The sequence below is a fragment of the Aythya ferina genome (assembly GCF_964211825.1).
Source record: "Aythya ferina genome assembly, chromosome: 3".
Classification (NCBI taxonomy): Eukaryota; Metazoa; Chordata; class Aves; order Anseriformes; family Anatidae; genus Aythya; species Aythya ferina.
Genome location: NC_140298.1, coordinates 41339955 through 41360499, shown reverse-complemented (window position 1 = coordinate 41360499; position 20545 = coordinate 41339955). Strand labels below are relative to the sequence as shown.

Below are 20545 nucleotides of genomic sequence, written 5' to 3'. Positions count from 1 at the left end.
GCAAAATGTACCTTTCCTTTGACTTAAAAGATATAATGGTGGGTACCATGTCACTGATGAGGGAAGATATATGTTGCAAAATTTGCACGCTGGGGACTGATTTAAACTTGCTTTTCCCTGGCCTCAAGGTTTGAGGCTTGGAGTACTTGTGGATGAATGGTATCCATTTGCTAGGACCCTGGAAAATATTTAAAGTGTTAGTTCCAAGTACCCCCTTTTTTTTTTTTTTTTTTTTTTTTTTTTCTCCCTTCTTATTTTAAAAGTAGTTGGGCTTGAATACCCTGGAGAAAGCTATGAGATTACATAGTTTTAAAAAACATCCAGAATAGCCATAGCTGGCACATGCTTATAGCATTGATTCCACCCACTAGAAGAGGAATCTTCTAAGCTTCTGCTTGTTTGAGTACAAGATGAAGCATAAGTCTACAATACACTCATTCAGGATATACTGGCTGAAAAAAAAAAAAAAAAAAAAAAGCAGAAACAAAACCCATAAATCTTACCTTGGTGTTGTTTTCATACTTGTTCTGTTTCATTAAGTTACAATGTTTGCTTAGTACATAAATTATCAGTATAAGTTTGCAATTTGTTCTATTCTGTACATCTTAAGAATACAGCAGAAAATACCATTGCTTAGCACATTAACAAGAAATCACATTATATGAGAGGTTTGTCAAAATACTACGTTATATACAATTCTGGAAATTGTTCTTCCTTTGACTTCTAACATGTTATTCTCCAGAAAACCAAGCTGTTTGTCTTTAAAAGCTAAGGTACATAGAGTATGATGATAAATCAACCTGAGGAAAAAATACTAACATTCAAATTTCACTTTTAATTTCAAAATAAAATGGAATGGATCAGTGTGACAACAGCATTATTATTTTTTTTTTTGAAAACTAACCATCCCTGGTAAGGGAACATGTGAGTATTGCAAGTCCTAGTGGGGTCATTTTCCCCCAGAAGTTATGAATATGGTGTACTCATAATGTGGATAAATGCATTATCCCAATGTGCACTATGCTGTATGCTCTCATATTTAGATAATATATATATTAAAAAAAGCATGTGTAGCAATGTGTATTCTGATGGTTGATACACGGCTTTTAAAAAGTAGGTATTCACAGTTCTCAGTTTTTTTCATTCCTCTTTTATCAAAGTCCACATCATTTAGGAGCTCAACTGACCGTTGTGATGGCTGGAGTCTTCCCAGCTTCTTCTCCTTCAGCCCCTTCGGCGCCTGCTTCCACCTGATTGAACTTACCAATCTTTTTCAAGCTCTCCAACGCAGACTTCAGAGTGTCCTTCAGGCTGTTCTCTAGAATCCACCCTTCACTTTCACACTCAGGGTCTTCAGGATTTGGGATGCTTTCCAGAGCGGTGTGCAAAAGGCGCAAGCCAACCATCACCGATGTCTGCACCATGCAAAGGAGAAGACAGAGACTGTCAGAAAAAGCTTCCTATCCCTGTCTTCCACCCTGCCTCCAGAGGCTGTTTTTAGTCAGTTTATCATCTTCTAACACCAATGAGAACAAGTGACCACTTACTGTTTTTAACAACCTCATAGGATTTGTTCTGAAAATGGTGGATGATGCGTCTGTTATCCTATCCAAATTCCCAAGGAAGTGATTACATCTGGTCTTCCAAAACCATGATGGGTTTAAAGTAGTTGGCATTCTTGTAATTGTTTACATGGTGGCACCTCTGAGAGCTGCCCTGGACCTGCAAGGTGCTGCTTGCTGCTAGGCTTTTGAACTGGAGATGGAGGAAACTTGCAAACTGCCTCAGGTAGCTGGGCAGACTTGAAGTTGGGTATCAGGCACATAGCGTGGCCAACTGCAAAATTCACGTTGGGCTTTTGGACTCATTTGTAACAAGCTCAAGCATGTGTTTCTGTGGACCAGTCGTTAGACTTTTTACCCTGGTCATCCTGCCTATGTATGATCGGTGTCTCCAAACTCTTGGAAGACTAAAGCTACCATTGGTTACCCTCAACATTTTCAGATGTTCTTCTACTTTCACTCAAGGCCAGAAAGGGAAAATCATTGGTCAAACAAACCAAAAGGGAAAAACATTGGTCTAACAAACTTCACCAAATACTTCAGTATCCAAATGCAACTTCTCATCCTCTTTAACATAGGAAGACAGGACACCTGACTCCTTGGTCTTCAAAAAAGGTTCTCATGACCCTGAATCTGGAAATAGTCTAATTTTGTTGTGGACCTACCTAATACAACAATGACTTTAACCAATTGAAGCACCACTCTATAAAGGCCACAAGAAGGGGTAAGTCATATCATTCTAGTCACAAGATTTATAGTGTTTGACATCTTCCTTTCAGTGAAACCCAGTTTTCCTGCTCTCACTCCTGGTACTAATATCTTTCGTAACAGTTGTTGTGAGTAAAGTTTAATATATTAACAGGTCTGGACCTAAAAGCTTATTTCCATGTTGCTCTCTGCCTGTGCTACCTCACTGTATGTCAGCAGTAGCTTTTTCTTGTGATTGACTTACTAAGTCCCACCGTTTGACAGCAAAATTAGATGTACTCTCAGGCTCTAAGTCACTAAATATGGTTTTGCTTTAAAGAAGAAGATGCTTGTGTTCAAGGCAGCAGCTGATCTGCCCTTGGATGAGATTCTGTAGCATTTTCTCTCAGTTTAAGACTTCCTTTTCTTAAAAGTCCTACTCAGAAAGAGTTTTGAGTCCCCAGGTGTAAGAGGCTTGCTAAAAGCTGTATGAAATGCTCAACCTCTCATCACCTCCTCTGACCTGAGCCTGTCTTCTCTGCCAGATGAGAAGAGGGTCCAGAAGATTGGAGACAATGATCTGGTAAATTAATCTGTTTCCCATATGATAGCATAGGGCCTTAAACCATCAGTTTTGCTGAAGTAATTTATGTTGTAAGTTATGTATTTCAAACCTTCCATGAAGGCAGCTTTTCAATAGTCACATCTCTTTCCATTTGCAAATCCTGGCTAGGACACTTAGAGCTGCATGCAATGCACAGATCACATTATCAGATAAATTATAAATGAAAACTGGACACGTCTGCTACCTCAAAAATGCCTCAGCATGCTTCAGTTTTGTAGGGATACTTAGAGTTGACCTAAGTCTGTAGAAATATTTTGAGGGACCTTGATGAGCCTGAGAAATGGGCTGAGAGAAACCTCACAAAGTTCAACAAGGGGATGTGCAAAGTCCTGTACCTGGGAAGGAAAAACCCTAGGCGCCAGAACAGGCTGGTGACTTGCCTTCTGGAAAGCAGCTCTGCAGAAAAGGACCTGGGAGTCCTGCTGGTCACCAAGCTGAACGTGAGTCAGCAATGTGCCCTCGTGGCAAGGGAGGCTAGCATTTTAATGAGCTGCATTAGGCAAACTGTTGCCAGCAGGCTGAGAGAAGTGGTCCTTTCCCCTCTGCTCAGCACTGGTGAGGCCACACCTGGAGTGCTGGGTTCAGTTTTGGGGCTCAAGAGAGACATGGACAAGAAAGACATGGACACACTGGGGGGAGTCCAACATAGGGCCATGAAGATGACTGAGGGACTGGAGCACCCCTCCAATAAGCCAGAAAGAGCTGGGGCTGCTCAGCCCAGAGACAAAAAGGCTCAGAGGGATCTCATCAACATACATAAATACCTGAAGAGAGGATGCAAAGATGGAGCCAGACTCCTTTCAGTGTTGCCCAGTGCCAGGGCAGGAGGCAATGGGCACAAAGTGGAGCATGGGAAGTGCCCTCTGAATGTCAGGAAACATTACTTAAACATAAAGTTGACTAAGTATAGGCACAGGTTGCCCGGAGAGGTTGTGTAGTCTTAGTCTTTGGAGATGTTCAAAAGCTGCTTTGACATGGTCCTGGGCAACCTGCTCTAGGTGTCCCTACTTTAGCAAGGGGCTTGGACCAGATGGCCTCCAGAAGTCCAGCAGAGAAGGGTCCCACAGCTAGCCCAGTCTTGCTCAGTGATGATTTACCCTGGCCAGTGAACAAACCGTCATGAAAACTCTTGTCATTTTACAGCAGCTTTAGAGTGGCAGGAAGAACAGGCCTGTGACATTTCTCCAGGGCTGGGAGGGCTCGTTAGGTCTGCATCTGGTGCATCCCCCTGCACCACAGCATGCTTAGCCTCTCAACCTATGCCAGCAGAACATACTCTGTTCTCCGAACTGGTCCCTTCTCCCTTGCTGCCTACGGGCAGGTTTTCAAAATTATTGTGTGCCTCTTCTGGTGCTGAGTTCCCCCCTGGCACATGATGTGCAGTGCACATTCCACTCTGTGCCTCTCCTGGGCTCCCAGCTCCCATAGCTCAGCACTGTGCTCTCTCTGTGGTGCCACACATGAGATGAATTTGGCACCACACATTTTATACAGGTGAAGGCCCTGGCATGGCTGGGACCACTGCTGCCCTCCCACCCTTGATTTGAAAGGCTTTATTCCAGCCCCCAGTTTTCTCTTCGCTGGCTGAGGCAGGTCACAAAGATGGCCTGGCTTGCTCTGCTTGACCTTCTGCAACCAAGCCCATCTGTTTGCCAGGGTTTAGCCGGAGGCGGCTTAGCCAGGGCACCGTGTGATCTTTTTTTGTCACCCTCATGACTGATTGTCACTCCAGGGAAGCCTACAGCTTTGCTAGTAAAAGCAGTATGCAGATAATAATATACTTGCAGAAAATACAGTGGGCTGCATATATTTAGTTTTTCCAAATAGAAGTCCTAACACTTCAAAACAGGTTTGTACAGACACTTGAGACCCCAAGGCAGTGCCACAGAGACTTGGTGCCTGGAGGTAACAGTGGTGAGGAGCCCTCAGTGCCCCAGGCCCTGCTGGCAGAGCCCTCGCAGGCCCCACGGTGGTTTTGGCCACACAGGAGATGCCAATGGCTCTGGTTTGCACCAGTCCCAGAGGCAAAGTAACACAGGACATACTTTTGTGTTTGCATTTTTCCTGTAATTTCTCAGCACGCTGGCTGAAAGTGAAATACAGCATGTAGAGCCCACAGCCCCACTCCCACCGTGTTCCACCCTGGTGAGGCTGAAGCCTGACTTCACCAGGACCCCAGGCCTCTGCTGCGCTGCTACTCAGTAGAAAACCATTTTCTACTCTGACTGCAACTTAAAGAAAGTGGTTGTATTCCAAGGGAGGATAAATTGCTGTCTGCTTCCTGCTTTGCTTCCTCCCTTCAAAGTTTCCCCTAAAAGCAGAGAGAGTTTGAGACCAAGAACTGGACCTGTTATTGTGGTATATTAGGTGAGTCATAAATATCCGGGAGGGCCAATTAATATAACCTGGGACTGCAAGTGCTAGCGAGATTTTTTTAAAGCTTTGCCCTGAATGTCCTCTGATTACCTGAAAAAAATATCTCACATTTCATTTCAAAATAGATGAAGGAAATAGAGAAGATCATATTTCTCATTACTCCACAGGCTGAAAACACTACCAGTGTGGAATTTGAAAAGTTAGAAATAAAATGCTGTATTTTTATCGCTGTTGTTAATGTTAATGTATCACTATCACTGCTCTCCCAGAAGGCAGCAGAGTTATGTTATGGCTTCTACTTATGATTTTTCACAGCTGGCTTTAGTATTTCTGTGCAATTTTCCCCTGAGTTTTTGAATCCCTTTCTGATTTTCACATACAGCTGAAATTGCCCTCTCCTCAAGGACTCAACACTTGAATCTGTGCTGATAGGTGCCAAAAAGTTCTGTTTTCTGACCAGCATAACGATGCTACAAGTAGGTAGGACATCTACCAGGTGTGCAGAGTAGTTATTTTTACAATAACACAACATGGAGTAACTTTGTGATGGTTTTATTTTCCCACTCAGTTTGTAGATTATTTGGGTAGATGTTTGTTTTTTTAAAAAGCATGTTCCTCCCAGGGAGGAGTAGACTCGTGCTTGGAACAAAATACAGTGCATCTTTTTGTATTTGTGTTTATCCAAATTTTGAGAAAAACAGCCAAACCATTTCAGATAGGTGATGCAGTTGGGCAGCAGCCGTTTCCAGTGTCAGAAGCAGCTTGCTTTGCTCAGCACCCTGCAGCAACCCTTCCTTTCTCATCAGGCCTGCTGATGTCCACTGCTGTGTGGGATTTCCCTGCCACAGAGCAGTGGCAGGTGATTGATGTATTTTACACAGATTTTTGGGTCAGAAGTAGACATAGGTCTGGCCAAGCTAGAGCTTTGGCAAAGCAGGGTGAGGGAGAGAGGGCACCATGCCAACAGGTTACCTCAAAAAGCCAGACGAGGAGGACGACGGCACCCATGGAGCTCATCATGCTGCTGTAGTAGTGCAGGAGGGCTTCCCGGCAGCCATGGCCCCAGAGGTTGAGCTCCTCCGTTTGGTAGTCGTAGCTGTAGTGAGCCGAGTTGTTGGTGACCTGGTACTGGATGCAGGGCCTTGGGGAGCTGGGGTTGCAGCAGCTGAAGGGGACGCCATCAACCAGGTACCGTCCATCCACGTTGCTTTTGATTCGACTGCATGCAGGCAAGGGCAGAAGGACATGTCAATGCACACATACATGTAAAGACACACTGCAGTGAACTTGAACATGGAAGGAAGCAAACGAAACACAGATTTTCCACAGTGCTTCCTAGCCATGCAACTTCTCTGCATCCCTTTTTTAGAGAGTAACATTCCTCCTGGGTGGTTTTCCTCCCTAAAACCATTCTCCATGTCAAGGTTGCTCTGAATCTATAGGTAACCCTTCTTTATGGACACAAGCCCTCTTGAGTGAGTTCCTCAAAGAATGTAATGTTTAAGAAAAGTAGCGAGAAAGTTAATGAAAAACAATCAGAAAAGAGTGATTGATCACTGCATAGTTAGGGTGGAAGGACTGCTGGAGGTGACCTGACTCACAACAGCCTTAGGACCCACTATACCCTGCTAAATCATTGATCCAGCAAATCTAGTATCTTCTCTTCAGTGACAATAGCTCCAGGAAGGGGCTATGCGTTTATTATCGGCTTGGGAAGGTATCCAGTATTTAAAACATGAAATGTGTTTCAGCAACAAGATGTTCAGAAATTCCTGAAGTCCTTTCAGGAGCTTCCCGACTATGATTCATCTGAGACCATGGTTGCTATCAATAAATATACATTTAATCCGGTGCCTTATCAAGATGTTTAGACAGGAGATATTTAAAACATGAGTAGTTCCACTGGGGCTACAGAAGAAAACTATAATAAGAGCACTGTAACTCTAATAAATACCATTTTACTTAGAAAATGGTACAGAATTGAGAGCCCTGGTGATTTAGAAAGGAAACAAACAAACAAACAAACACTGAGAGTCACTTGTAGCTTTTAATAACAATATTTTAAATTTGTGTTATAGAGATTATGACAAAAGCCCAGTGTGTCAAAATTCCACTTTGCAATCAGCGCCTAAATACATCTAAACACCAAATGCGGTTCATTCCCATTGATGTGTAAATGCTCCACGAGATCCAGAGAGATTGGATCAGACCTTAATTCTACAAATAACCTAAAAATTGCATTGCAGAGGATGGACTCCCACCTTCCCTAGAATTAAGGAGAACTTTGCAACTGACTTGAAAGGGGCCAGAAGATCCCACCAGGAATACGAGCAGAGTTTGTGCCTCACCATGTAGCTCAAACCTTGAATTCACTCATTAACATCCATCTGTGAAATTTTAATGCCCTATTTTCTGTTTCAGCAGCACAAAGAAATTGCTGTGAGCCTCGGTCCCAAATAAGACATCGTTTATTAAGGACAATATAACCTTGTTTTCCCTCTGTGCTTTGTCCTTCCACTGCTAATGGATTAAGTTATAGCTCTCAAATCTCCATATAATGCTGGCAAGGTGAACTTATTATGTTTTCAAGTAGTTATTTATACCCACAGGCATACCTTCGCAGCACAAATACTCCCTTATTAAATAGTGAATGTATCTGTTATAACCCTGCAGTGCGATATGTTAACCCTGTAAGAGTTTTCTCTATACCATCCTGGTTGAGAATTGTAAAAGTCTGCAGACCACCAGCTAGTCGAAACAATATGCAGAGAGGCACATAAATGAAGTAGCCTTTACACTGTCGAGCAGGGATCCCACGAGATGCACAAAGCTTTTTTCAAGAGTACTTCAGACGTTTTTAACATACTCAGTATATTTAAAAAGCAGATGGCTCCTAGTTTACAAGCCTCTCTGTGTAACCATCCAGTACCAACCTAACGAGTGACATTCCCAAAGAAATCAGAATAAAAATCTCTTCCTCTACTGCTTAATTTATTAAAAGATTGTGGCTATTTATGCTCAGCATTAATTTTTTCATTTCAAAAGTTCATTTGTTCTCTTGTTTATTTTTTACTTGTTCTTACTGCGCCTAAACTCATTTTGAGATTAATACCTCTTTACACCGACAATAGAGCCGTTAAGGTGGTTCTGGTCAACAATCAGTTCTGGTTTGCATAGAGGAAGCTAGCACGTTTTCATATGAAGTTTAAAAAAATAAGCATGAATATAGATTTTATACTTTTTTTTTTTTTTCACATGTTTAAGAACATGCAGTGCGCCTGACTGTAAGAGACAGTATATAAAGCTGGGAACATCGATGGATGCTGACAGACCCAAATTGACAGAGTGGTGAAGCAATCCACTGAGTGAATTTAATAATGAATTCTAAATCTTAAGGATTGAAAACACACGAGTTATTGGTAAAGCATTTCTGTTTCTGCTTCTTTTCATGAGATTCATTACTTACCAATATCTAAATTGGAGTTTTAGAAGCGGTGTCAACCCAGTGGCCTCTGCATGGGAACTTAGGTCTTGTGGAAATCTGCTTTAGGTACAGTGAGGTTCTGATACTTTGCTGTTAGCCACACGCTTGATTTTGGGAGTAGGAATGTGTGGCTTGGTGTAATGAGTTTATAAAGAGGCAAAAGATAGAAAAAAAAGATATTTTTTAAGTCTGTTTACATTGCACCATGTAAGAGTGGGAACTGCATTTTACTGCTTTGCATTTTACATTCTGGATAATGTTAGAGGAATCTGGCAGAGGAGAAGGTAATCTCACTGAGCATTTGGCATCTCTATTAAAGCAAGAACAGAGAAAAAAAGAAAAACATTTTATACAAGAAAACCCTGCAGTCAGCATCTGTTGTGATGTATGTTTCTTTAGCCTAAAGCTGACCAAATCATGATACTATGCAATACAAACCCCACTAAGTCACTTACTCTTTCACTTCCTTGGAGCTGAAGTCCAGGTATCTGTTGCTGATCCACTGAATTTCAAACCAATCTTTGAAGCCATTGTTTCCACAGCATTTGAACTCAATTTGGAGCATGTCAATTGTCTTCTTCATGAAGCATCTTCCGGGGGTGTCTGTGTCCCGGTAGAACTTCATGCCGTTCTTCAGCCCCTGAGCCAGCGTGCTCTCCAGAGAGCCCCGCATGAGAAAGCAAATCAGAGCGACGAAGAAAATGAGTATGTTGAAGAGGAAACATAGTGCCAGGTAGGGTTTCAGCAAAGGTTTCCACTTGGCAAATTTAGTGGGATCCAGAGAGTCGTAACAAATTTTGCCAGCAAAACCATTGAAGGCGCAGGATAATATACCCATCAATATCAAAGAATTGGGCACAAAATGGCTTTCAGAATTGTCCATCACTTCGCTTCGCTTCCGGAGCTCAATTTTGAGGAACAACCCCATGCTAAAAACAATGATTCCAGCAAACACTGAAAACCAGTTCATGAGCCATAGTCCCTGGGCTAGTTTTACCCGTTTCTTCTGGTTGAATTTGACTTTCAGCAGTGCCATCTTTGCAATACGTGAGGTGTTGAAAGGTTTCGCAGCCTGAACCCCTCTTCTCCGTGTAAGCGATTCGAGGAAGAACCATTCAGGCGTTTAGAAAGGCTCCGACCGGCACAGCCTGAAGCGAGATGCTGCATGGCCCCTCCATCTTGAGCTCCCCGTGCGTGGGTTCAAGCAAGCAAATACTCAAAGATCCAAATTAACAATTTCTCATTAGTAAGAATAATGGGCAATTAGCGCCTACAACTATTTCTGGTGGTTCCTTCCAAGCAAAGGAGAAACAGTCTCAAGGTTTCAAATGATTTGATCTGGATCTGCACGACGTCATTCTAATACCTTTAATCATTTGATCCAATTTGGAGAAATGTCTGTCAACAGATGAGTGGAAATAATCCCTCATTTTACTATTTAGTAGATTTGGGCTTTCTTGTGATAGGCTGCTTGGCAGAATGTGAAAACCCAGCGATATAAAAAGATCCTTGTTAACGGAAGAACATGGATGGTTTGAGGGAAAGGGAAAAGGGCTCTGAGATAAAAAAAAAAAAAAAAAAAAAAAGCTTTTTGAATACATAAATACACTTCCTCTGCGTGACCCTGATTTATTCATACCTACAGCCAGAAACACCTTTCCAGTCCTCATCCTCCCCTGTTTACCCGAGACGACATCCCGTGGCTTATGCATTCTGGAAGCAGCTAAGCATGTCGTTTACAGTGACCTAAAAAACCCAAGCGTGGCATTTTCTATTTACTTTCAGGCTTTGTACAATCTCCGGGCCTTGACAGGAGGGAAAGCGAGAGGAAAAGTTCAGAGAAACTCAATAAATAACACACATGCGTGCTTGGAAAAGCTCTGCAGTGAAGAAAAATGAACTTAAAGGAAAATCTGATCCCACTGGGCTGGAGCCAGCACAGGGAGGGAGAAAGGGGCTTCCCTAGGGTGGGGATGGAGCCTGTGCCCTGGCTGTCCTGGGGAACGTGGTGGCACCCGCTGCCAGCACGGGGCCTGCCTGGCAGGAAAGTGAGTGGAAAAGTAAAACACAGTGCTCTGAAAACAATGCTTTTGTAGAACTGCTGCTGCCTGGTACCATGGGTGCTGCTTAGTTATTGCTTGAGATTCTGAGATACTAGAGGTTTCTCAAGTGATGATGAAGGGTCAGGCTGCTGTGTTTTCCTGTGCTAAGTCAATAGCAGGTCTTAGTGATGGCCCTCCCCTGGCCTGTCTGGACCTGGAGAGCAGCTAGTAACTGGGCTTTTCTTAAAGCAGGTCGGTTGTGTCACTGCTGCCCACACAGGTGAGCGTGCAAGGGAAAGGAGGAAGGAAACTGCATCGGGGCTGTTCTCTCTGCTTGCTGAGAGGTGGATGAAAAGGGCTTTTTCCTGGGAGAGTCTCTTAAATACTTTTGTGCAGAAAGCTATAGCACTGAAATAACCTCTCTCCTGGTTTCTTTTATCCTACCCATGCAGTGCACTTTGCTACATTTCACTGACTTCTCCGGAGCTCAGCTGGGGAATACAAGGTAGTTTGGAGGGTGTATTTATCTGACAGCCTGAAGTCCATTATATATAAATGAACCTGATTTTTTTTCTCCTTTTCTTTTCAGTGATGACAGAGTGAAACTTTGGTAAGTGTAAACAAACAAACAAACAAACAAAACATAGGACTATGAATCAGAGGGATATACAGTGAAACATGTTCTGCTCTGCAATTAACAGGACAAGAAATAGTAAAACTGCCCACAGCAGATGTAAGCCTGGTGCCACTCTGGGTACTGGGAAGTTTGTATTCCGGGGCACAGATGAGCCTTCACACTGCTACCTTAATAATTTATCATTCAGATGCCCACAGTAAATATGATGAATCAAGATTATGTGATTGGATTGTGTGCACTGTGGTGTTTCCTGTTACTTCAGGAAAAGAGATAGTGAAACAGAACATGTAGCATAAGCCTCAGGGCTCATTGGGGCCTCCAAATCCACTGCCTTACTCCTCTCCTTAATGAAGGTATCAGGAGAAGTCCTGATAAACCACCTGTAAGTGGTTAACACTTTCTGGAGGATGATCCCTGAATCACCTGATGCCCAGGAAGGTGATTCACAATTAGGCCTCTGAGACTTCAGGTGATTCCTTTAAAGTAATCACTGGGAGTAATGAGCACAATTAAAGCAACCCAGAGTTGGATGTTTGCTGTGTTTATTTAAGTAGTTTTGATAGGCTGATACAACTTGATGCAGTAAAAGCTACTTGCTTATCAAGTTGGGTTACCATACTGATAAGTTTTAAAGAGGATTACCGATGGTAATTCATGTGCTTTTGCTTAAAATAAATAAATAAATACAAATGAAGTCAGTGCTTAAAAAGTTGAGAGTTGATGTTTCCAGCCCATCCCAGACAGAGGTGGCAAGCCCTGCGTGACCTTCAGCAAGCTGGTGAACTGAGGGGTGTCTCCAGCATGGTAACCTAGGGAAGAGGAAGGTTATGGGGGATCATAAAAAATGTGGTTTGGGGTGTGGACAGTATAGCAAAGAAAGATGGTTTTGTCAGTAATCCGCTCTTCTTGTAAATATTTACCTTGGCTGGGACTGGCCTTTAACTGGGTAAGTTTACTACCTCCTTCTATTTCAAATAGAAAATCTTGAAACTGATCCATAGAAGACAAAGGCTAATTGCAGCAAGGATGGTTGAGTTAATGGTCTCCTCAGAGGTTGCATATTAAACAAACACACAATTCATATGCTATTCCAGAGGAAAAAAAAAAAAAAAGTTAAAATATTCAAATGATTATTGATCTGCTAGGACTCACTGTGGAAGTGTTCAAATTCAAAATATTGTTCCAGAATTGTAATATCTACTGATAACAATGTAATACTGATACGTTTCCAAAAAAGCTAACCTAAATGTAACACACAATGTTACCAGTTAACTTTGGGAGGGGAGGAATAAGTTGTTTTTAATACCTATGATTCAATCTGGTATTTGCTATACAGTCTGCTGCCCAGCCCTGGACCTACCATTCTCCTTACCAAATCTTCATGAAAGTGAAATAGAAAAGGCAAATTCCCTTTATACAGGTATACCCTACATGCCTAAATCATTAAAGTGCTTTTAGGTGGTATTAAAAATAATTTCTTGGCCTAATATGCTTCGTTCATGCTGCTCTATGATGTGAAACAGTTGGCTTTCTTACTGGTGGTTGTTTTGTTTTTTTCTTCCTTTAGAAGTGGTTAGGTGTCACTGCAAGGATGAAGGTGCCCCTTTTAAACATCATAGGATGTTACTGTGTGGAGCTAAGCAATTTGTTTATGTACTGTAGTTCATGGTTTTGCTTGGGTTTATACCCATATGGTGTGTATGAGGACAGTGCTAAGGCACAACGCTATGAAATGGCTGTGCTGTGTGGTACGGATAACAGGAGGAGGAACAAGTCTGATTTGTGACTCGTCTCTCCTGCGTTATGCCAGTAACTGGGCGGGCTGCCCTGTTTGTGGCATGTGAAGTGCCTGCAGGCCCTGAGGCTGGGAATGGAGGCAAGTGGCTAAATCCAGTGCCTGGGCTGTTTTGTGCCCCGGGAAAGGTGAGGAGGGGCACTGGCCCCTGTGGCTCCCCAACAGCACTGGGGCGTACAGTGGGGTCTTCAGCATGGTTTTGCTCTGGGCATTTCCCAGCACTTCACCCGTCCTTCATCCACAGTGTGCTCAGAAAACACAGTCTGTTCTTGGACCACAAGATGCTCATTGTGAGTATTTATTTGTATGATTGTGATGCCTAGGGTGTACTGCTCACTGCTGAAAGAATAACTTATAAATCAACGTCTGTACTTGCAGAAATAGGGAAGAAATATGTTGGGAATTTAAAGAAGCTTCCAAAAGGATCACAATAGCCATTATTACAGGAAAACATCAAAACAGATGGAACCTGAACTCAGATAAATTAGATCATGTTGTGAAAGGAAATGCTGAAAATCCACAGGCTTCTCTTGCTATTTGTATCTATCCTTGTGTATGATGAAATTGGCTTTTTGGAACAGTGCAGCCTATAAGCTCTCTTATGTGGCTGTCTGATCTGCAACGAGAAGGCTGCACAGGAAAAAAAAAGCCTCAGTCATAAGTGGGGAGGGCCTGATGGAAAGTAGGAGACGAGGGGAGAGCTGAGCAGCAAAAGGATGATACGCAAGGGAGGGAAAGACGTGTACTTGTCTGCAGGCAGCTCTCAAATCCAGCAAGTCTGCCCTCAGATCCCACTCCCGCATCCTGGGACAAATCCACTTGGAAAGACAGAAGTAGGTGGATATGGAAGGGCCCGGGGCTCAGTATGTTCAGTGGAAAGAACTGACGAATTGTTTAGCGGGAAGCTTTTGAAGTATTTTTGTAGCACCTGAAGCTTTTCCAGGCACTGACACTTGATCTTTGTCTATATATAATTATTCCCCAAATAGTGAAAACATATATATATATATATTTTTAAATCAATTAAAGTATAAATCTAAGCTTTCAAATATGTGGGTAAAAGTATGTAAGAAATTATTGTGTGTACTTCTTACCTGTTTTTTTCAGGCAATAATTTTGCTAGAACCCGGAACCCTTCTAAATGAGATAGGGCTGGATAAAGAGAAAATACCAATGTCTTCCCTTGTGGTCCTGCTATTCAGAGAGCCAGTGCAGGCAGAAAAGAGGGGCAGCCTCTCTCAGGGTGCGATGGCCAGGTGAAATGCTGGCCACGCTGGAACCAGCAGTAAAACTCTCGGCTGCTGTTCTGGGATCAGGTTTTCTCACCACTCAACCCAAAACATCAACAAATACCAACACTCAAAGATCTGCACAGTGCTGAAGAACTCTTTTTGAATAAAACTATTTTGTTCTCAGACGTGAGCTGTAAAAAGCTGAGTTAGATTGCTGCTAACAAAGTTACGTTTATCTGCAGATTTCTGTAAGGTCACCAGCTAGAGCATGGCAATCCAAGCAGCTTGTTTTTTGAAATGTTTTAAGAGTTAGCTCTCACGACTCTGGAAAACTGTTCCATGCCTCAGTGCTCTGCACAATTCAGAAGTTTTCTGACCATTAGTTCAGGGCTAATTTTCACCTAGTTCTATGGTGCCAGTGTTCCTGTTATCCTCATGATATAGTCACACCATGCCCCTGGGAGGCGTTTGTTTTCCAGCCACTGAAGCCTAGCAGAAGTTGTTGCTGTTATTACTATAGGGGATGTATTTCTAACGAAGCTCCTTATTTATTCTGGAGATGAAACAAACCAGAGCTGAAGACCTTGAGGAGACATCGTTCACTCCAGTCTCGTGTTGTGCCGGTTACGTGACTGGGGTGCAGCTCCCCACCACCCGTAGCACGAGCATGAGCCTGAGTTCGCCGGCTGGCCACTAAGCTGTGAAACTGCTCCGTACAACCCAGGGCTGAGCAAAGCCTCCTTAACACGATAACCTCGGGAGGAGGAGATTCTTGCGAGCCCTCTGTAGCAGGTTAGACACAAAGCAATCCCAGCTCCTGGCCTACAGGAGGCTGGCGGGCGATTTTCTTCGTGTCAGCATTGCTCATTGTACTGAGGGAAGAAAGGGAGCGTGCTGCCCTCCTCCTCCAAGCTGCGATTAGCAGAGGCACAAAGCAGCTCTGGCCAGGCTGGCATTGTGTCTCCTTGACCCAGGAGGACAGAGAGAGCCCGGCACACCTCCTGGGACCTGCTGCTGCACAAACCCTGCCCAGCCCTGCCTGATCGTTCTCAGGTGCAAGCTTCAGAATTACAGCGTGGTAGCCAAGTCACTGTCCAAACAGCTCAGGGTGCATCGTGACACGCTCCTTATTCTCTTTGAGGTTTGCTCGAATGTGATGCACGAGCTGCTCTGTCATAAACTCATCTAGAGACAAGATGGCACGCAGGTCCTGACTTGTTAAACCCATCGTAAACCCCAGGTGCTCTCAGTGAACCTATTTCATCACGTACCTGCTCAAGAAGTGTTCTGACCTCTTGAATGAAGTGCTTCAGCCTTACCTGCTGGCAGCAAGGGTTTTTTTCTGATGTTTTCTTTGGCAGTTGAGGCAAAAGGTAAACAAATACAATCAAGCTGCAAGTCTTGTGAACCAGCCTCTTAGTCTTACGGTGCTCATTGTTTAGTCAGTAAGTGGTTGCAGTGGAATACTCTACACAACTCTATAGTCTAGAGCTGCCAAAGCATCCCCGGTGTCCTATTTCCAAAATGTACACTGAGTACATCACTAAAAATTTTTTTTCCATCTTAGAGGAAGAAATTAGTTTAGTAACAGCTGGGAAATTTTAAATATGATTATTATATATAACTACCTGGTTAAACATTTTTGTATTTAGTTCTACCATGCTTTTAAATAACTTTGTCAAAAAAATAAAGGTGAATGAGTACACAATTCTCAATACATCTGAGTTCCCACTTCACGCTAAATTTGACTGAAAAATGAATTTCTCCTCAAGTAGCTAACTGTACTTCTGGGACATCAGCTGCTGTTCCTCTCTCACTTGCACAGCGCTTGCTGGTTCTCCTTTTGCTTCCTGGTAAGGCTTGCAGAAGGCTGGCTGTTCCTGCACAGGTGAGTAACACCAGAACTGCCTGCACTCCTGCTGTCAGCAGCGTTCCTTCTGGGACACACAGACAACAACCTGCTAGTGCCTGTGCTGTCTGTGATTTCCTCCTACATGGGGAGATTTTTAGAAGTGGCATTGTTAAAATAACTCAGTGAACAGCAATGCATAGGTGCTTCTGTTTCTTCCATAAAAAAGACTTGGGAATGTTGCAATTTCTATACTGATACAGTCTATGAATGCACTAGCAAAAAATTTCTACTGCTTCCGTTCATATCCTGCACTATTAATGTAACATTTCTGTTTCAGGAATTTAAATTTCTCCTAGAATAATTCTGTATTGGGAAATGAACATTTTTTAAAGTGCATGGAAATGTGCAATTACCTGTGTATATATTAAACAGCTTCATAAAAGCATGTAAAAAATTAGCTGTTCTCATACTTGCTATTCTGAAATCGCATTTTCTTGGCTCGTGTCATGCTAGAGAAATGGATTAATTTACCTATTTTATATTACAAAAGTAACGCTAATCTTTTAATGGAAAGTAATTGCCTGGAATGTCTTCAGCAATTTGCTGTAAGGTTATATTCCTGAAGGATATTATCTAATAACTTTGGTTTGACAGAAGAACTTTGAGAAGAGGAACGTGTGAGAACTCGGATCTTAGTAACTGACCTTTGAAAAAGATTTCGGACCCAAGTTCAAGTCTAAATTCTGTGTTTTTAACTTGTTTTTTTTTTTTTTTTTTTTTTTTCAGACAATACCATGAACTAAGGAGGGACAGCTAACACAGCTACATGTTTACAAGCCAGTTTGTGAGGTCTCTGAGAAGCGCACATCCCCGACACCTGCTGCAGCCCAGCAGCAGCATCCACTTGTCCAGCTGAGCCGCTGTCTGGCACCACAGGACATGAACATGATGCTTACACAGTCTCTACCCAGCAGAACAAAGGCACCTCTGGTTTTTACAGGCTCAACAGTTTGCTACTGCTAGACTAGAGGATGCTGAAGGGATGGATTTGTCACTACCAGGAAGCGATGGGAAGAAATATCAACTACACATTCAGGCTCTGTACTTAATTTCAACACATCCATCTAATTTAAGAGACTCCATCTAATCATACTGCTTTGACACCAAACATTAACAGCTCCGTACATTAAGGCATGACTAAGGGTGTTTTCTTTAAATCGATTTATGCTGCTGTCACTGCAGGGAAAAATCACCAGAAACAACTCCATCCAAAACAAATATATTTGAAATGCAAAATCCAGTTCAGACAGAAAGTATACATAACAAAAGTAAAACAAAACTGAAAAGTTGTGAAAAATATTAAAAAAAAAACTTTTTCCTTCCCCCTTTAAATTAAATATGTTGAAAGCAAATTAAGTTTTTTCTGTTGCTCGAAAGCAGTCAAGTACTCAAGTGAAGTTTCAAGTTTTTCATGGCAATGATGCAGTTTTTGATAGTTTAATTAGTATTCATTTTCTGTTAGAGGCACATACAACAGGGCAACAAACATTTTGCAGAGTTCTTATATACAATTCTGAGCTGCTGCTTAGGCAAGGTAAGGAGTCACAAGCTAATGATGTTTTTGAATACTGGTTATTTCACCATTAACAGGTTACTGTACAAAAAGAATCATAACACTGATATTTTTACTGGTATTGAACGTGACAGAAGAAATGGACTTGAAGTCACTGTGCACTAAGGGCCTTTATGCAAAGTAATGTACTATTTTAGAACTGAAATATCATGCTCGTCACATTTTAATTCCCTCTGCCAACATTGCACTTGATATACAGAAGCAGAGAGATGATCGATGATCACATTTATCTGTGATCGCAGCCAAGCCTGCTGGCTGGTACACAGACAGACCAGTGGGATGCACCCGGACATCTCTGCTCTGAGGCTTCTGTCACGTTCACCAGCACCTACTGCATGCCCTAGGAAGCCTGCCCACATCTGGTTTTGTTTCAAGTTAAAACTGTTTGCAGAAGGAGCATCGTTTCACATAGCATTTTCAGTCTGTGAAGATTCAGCATTTCTGTAACCTCTACAGGTTTGCTTGTTTCAACCAGTCATTATCATAGCAGGAGAGCATTCAATTTTCATTAGACTTTTTCCTCTTTATCTCGCTTAAGTCTAAATAAAGACAACTGACGGATATCACCCATCAGCCGAACCTGGCTCCCCATTACATCACAGCCTGGTTCACCTGTCTGATACACTTCCCCACCTGTAAAACATCCCCCTCTCATCTTTTGTCTCTGTTGCCTCACTGAAGTCATCTCCCCCATACCCATGACTGGTCTGTAGTTTCAGCACCACAGAAATAGGACAGATTAGGCATTTGGTCTTTTTTTTTTGTCTGACTCCAACTCGTACTACTTGCAGGTAATTCTAATTCTGTCTGGGTGAGTGAAAGCAGCACAACAGCTCTAGTAGAGGCTCACTATTATTTGTGTACTGTGCCCCTTGCCCCACCTTAACTAAAAATGCTCAGCAATGAGGTACCACAGTAGTTGGCTAATTCCACAGTGAAATATAAAGATTATAGCAGTAAATTGTTTAAGAACAGTAAACTACATTTGACTGGTGTTTTTTGGTTAGTGAGGCCAGTCGTACATTGTAACTCACAATTTAAATACCACCTGCAATCACTTTATGGCCTCTCAGGGCAGAACTCCTCCTGCTTATGAATCAATGCATTTACATCAGGATTTCTCCACGGGTAGGTACCAAGCTCCCCCGCGGTCAGTCCCAGCTGCTGACCCTCTCCTCCTCGGGGATGAGGCACCAGTTGGGTGAAGGCTTGTCGCTCGCCAGCCAGTCAAAGTCATCCACCAGGTTCCAGTTGTTCCTGCTCCTGTCCAGCCCGGACGACTCGAAATCCCCCTCGATCCCCGGGTAGCTCCAGGCGTAGGGCGCGAAGGACACCTTGCTGCAGTCCTCGATCACGGCCCGGCTGGTCACCTGTATGTAGAACCGGCTGTCGCGGGTGCGGTGCGTGCGGAGCTGCTGGCAGGCCACCACCAGCTGGCAGTCGCTGCAGCCGTCCACCAGCACGGAGGTGGACACGGGCCCGCAGAGCACGGTGCAGCCGCGGCAGTCCCGCACCCGCAGCGTGTTGGCGTTGCCCCGCAGCCGCACCCGGCAGCCGCGCAGCTCGGCCAGCACCACGTCGCGCTGCAGCAGCTCCGAGGGGCCCAGCTCCAGCTCCCGGCCCTCGGCGCCGCTGAAGCCGCACAGCGGGGGCCCGCCCGGCTCCCCCTCGGCCACGCCGCGCCCGGGGGCCGGCGGCTCGGCCGGGGGCTCGGCGGCGGGGCCGGGCTGAGCGCCGGGGGCCGCTCCCTTGCGCAGGGCGCGGAAGGCGAAGCGCTTCTTGGGCTGCAGCTGCTGCCGCCGCGCCGCCAGCGCCGCCTGCAGCCGCGCCACGGCCTCCTGCGCCTGGCGCAGCTCGTAGGGCGCCAGGCAGCGCACGCTGTCCGTCAGCAGCTTCTGCAGCGCCTGCAGCCGCGCCGCCGCCTCGTCGGGCGGGCCCGCCGCCAGCAGCTCCTCCACGGCCTGCCGCTCGCGGCCCAGCGCCGCCAGCACCACCTCGCTGCGCTCCTCCTGCACCGCCCGCGCCTCCCGCTGCCGCCGCTGCCGCTCCACGCCCTGCTGCCGCTCCGCCTCGCGGCGCTGCAGCCGCTCCGGCAGCGCCGGGCCCGGCGATGGGGACGGGGCCTGCGGCTGCTCCTCCGCGGCCGCCGCCGCCTCTCCTGCTGCCGCCGCCGCCATCTTGCCCGCTCGCCTCCCCTCCGCAGCCCCTGTGGCGTCGCGGCCGCCCATTGGCCGGCGGGGCGGGGAGGGGAGGGGCGGGGCGGGGAGGGAGGGAGGGAGGGAGGAGCCCCGGGCGGTTCTTAAAGGGGCCGGCGCGGCGCCGCGGGATGGGTGAGTCCGGGCGGCGGGCGCCCCGCGGGCTGCGGCCTCCCGCCGGGCTGTAGGACCCCTCCCTGCCCCGCCCCTCCCTCCCTTCCCGCGCCGTGCGCGCGCGGAAGTGCCCCTTCTCCACGCCCCGCCCCTCCCTCTCCGGCCGCGCGCGCAGCGGCCGTTGGGCCGTTGGTGGGGGGAGGGGGAGGGGCGCTGTGGTGGGCGCGGCCCCGCTGAGGGGAGGGCGGGGGAGGGGCGGTCCCTTCCCTTCCCTTCCCTTCCCTTCCCTTCCCTTCCCTTCCCTTCCCTTC

General features: G+C 45.1%; 2 protein-coding genes and 1 long non-coding RNA gene across 3 annotated transcripts; all 3 read right to left on the bottom strand.

The window, feature by feature from the left end:
• Positions 1-832: 832 nt before the first annotated feature.
• PRPH2 (peripherin 2) lies at positions 833-9770 on the bottom strand (the record flags this gene model as incomplete). The annotated part of the gene is made up of 3 exons (XM_084515001.1): positions 833-1415; positions 6223-6469; positions 9190-9770. The coding sequence occupies 3 exons, from the start codon at positions 9768-9770 to the stop codon at positions 1179-1181; spliced, it is 1065 nt and encodes a 354-aa protein (XP_084371127.1). The 3' UTR covers positions 833-1178.
• A 2168-nt stretch (positions 9771-11938) lies between these two features.
• Positions 11939-12496, bottom strand: LOC311433548. The gene is made up of 2 exons (XR_014690812.1): positions 12334-12496; positions 11939-12222 (listed from the first exon to the last, which is right to left on the bottom strand). It is a non-coding gene; the product is annotated as an uncharacterized lncRNA (long non-coding RNA).
• A 5059-nt stretch (positions 12497-17555) lies between these two features.
• Positions 17556-20291, bottom strand: TBCC (tubulin folding cofactor C). Its single transcript, XM_084512790.1, has one exon. The coding sequence runs from the start codon at positions 20151-20153 to the stop codon at positions 19077-19079; it is 1077 nt and encodes a 358-aa protein (XP_084368916.1). The 5' UTR covers positions 20154-20291; the 3' UTR covers positions 17556-19076.
• Positions 20292-20545: the final 254 nt, after the last annotated feature.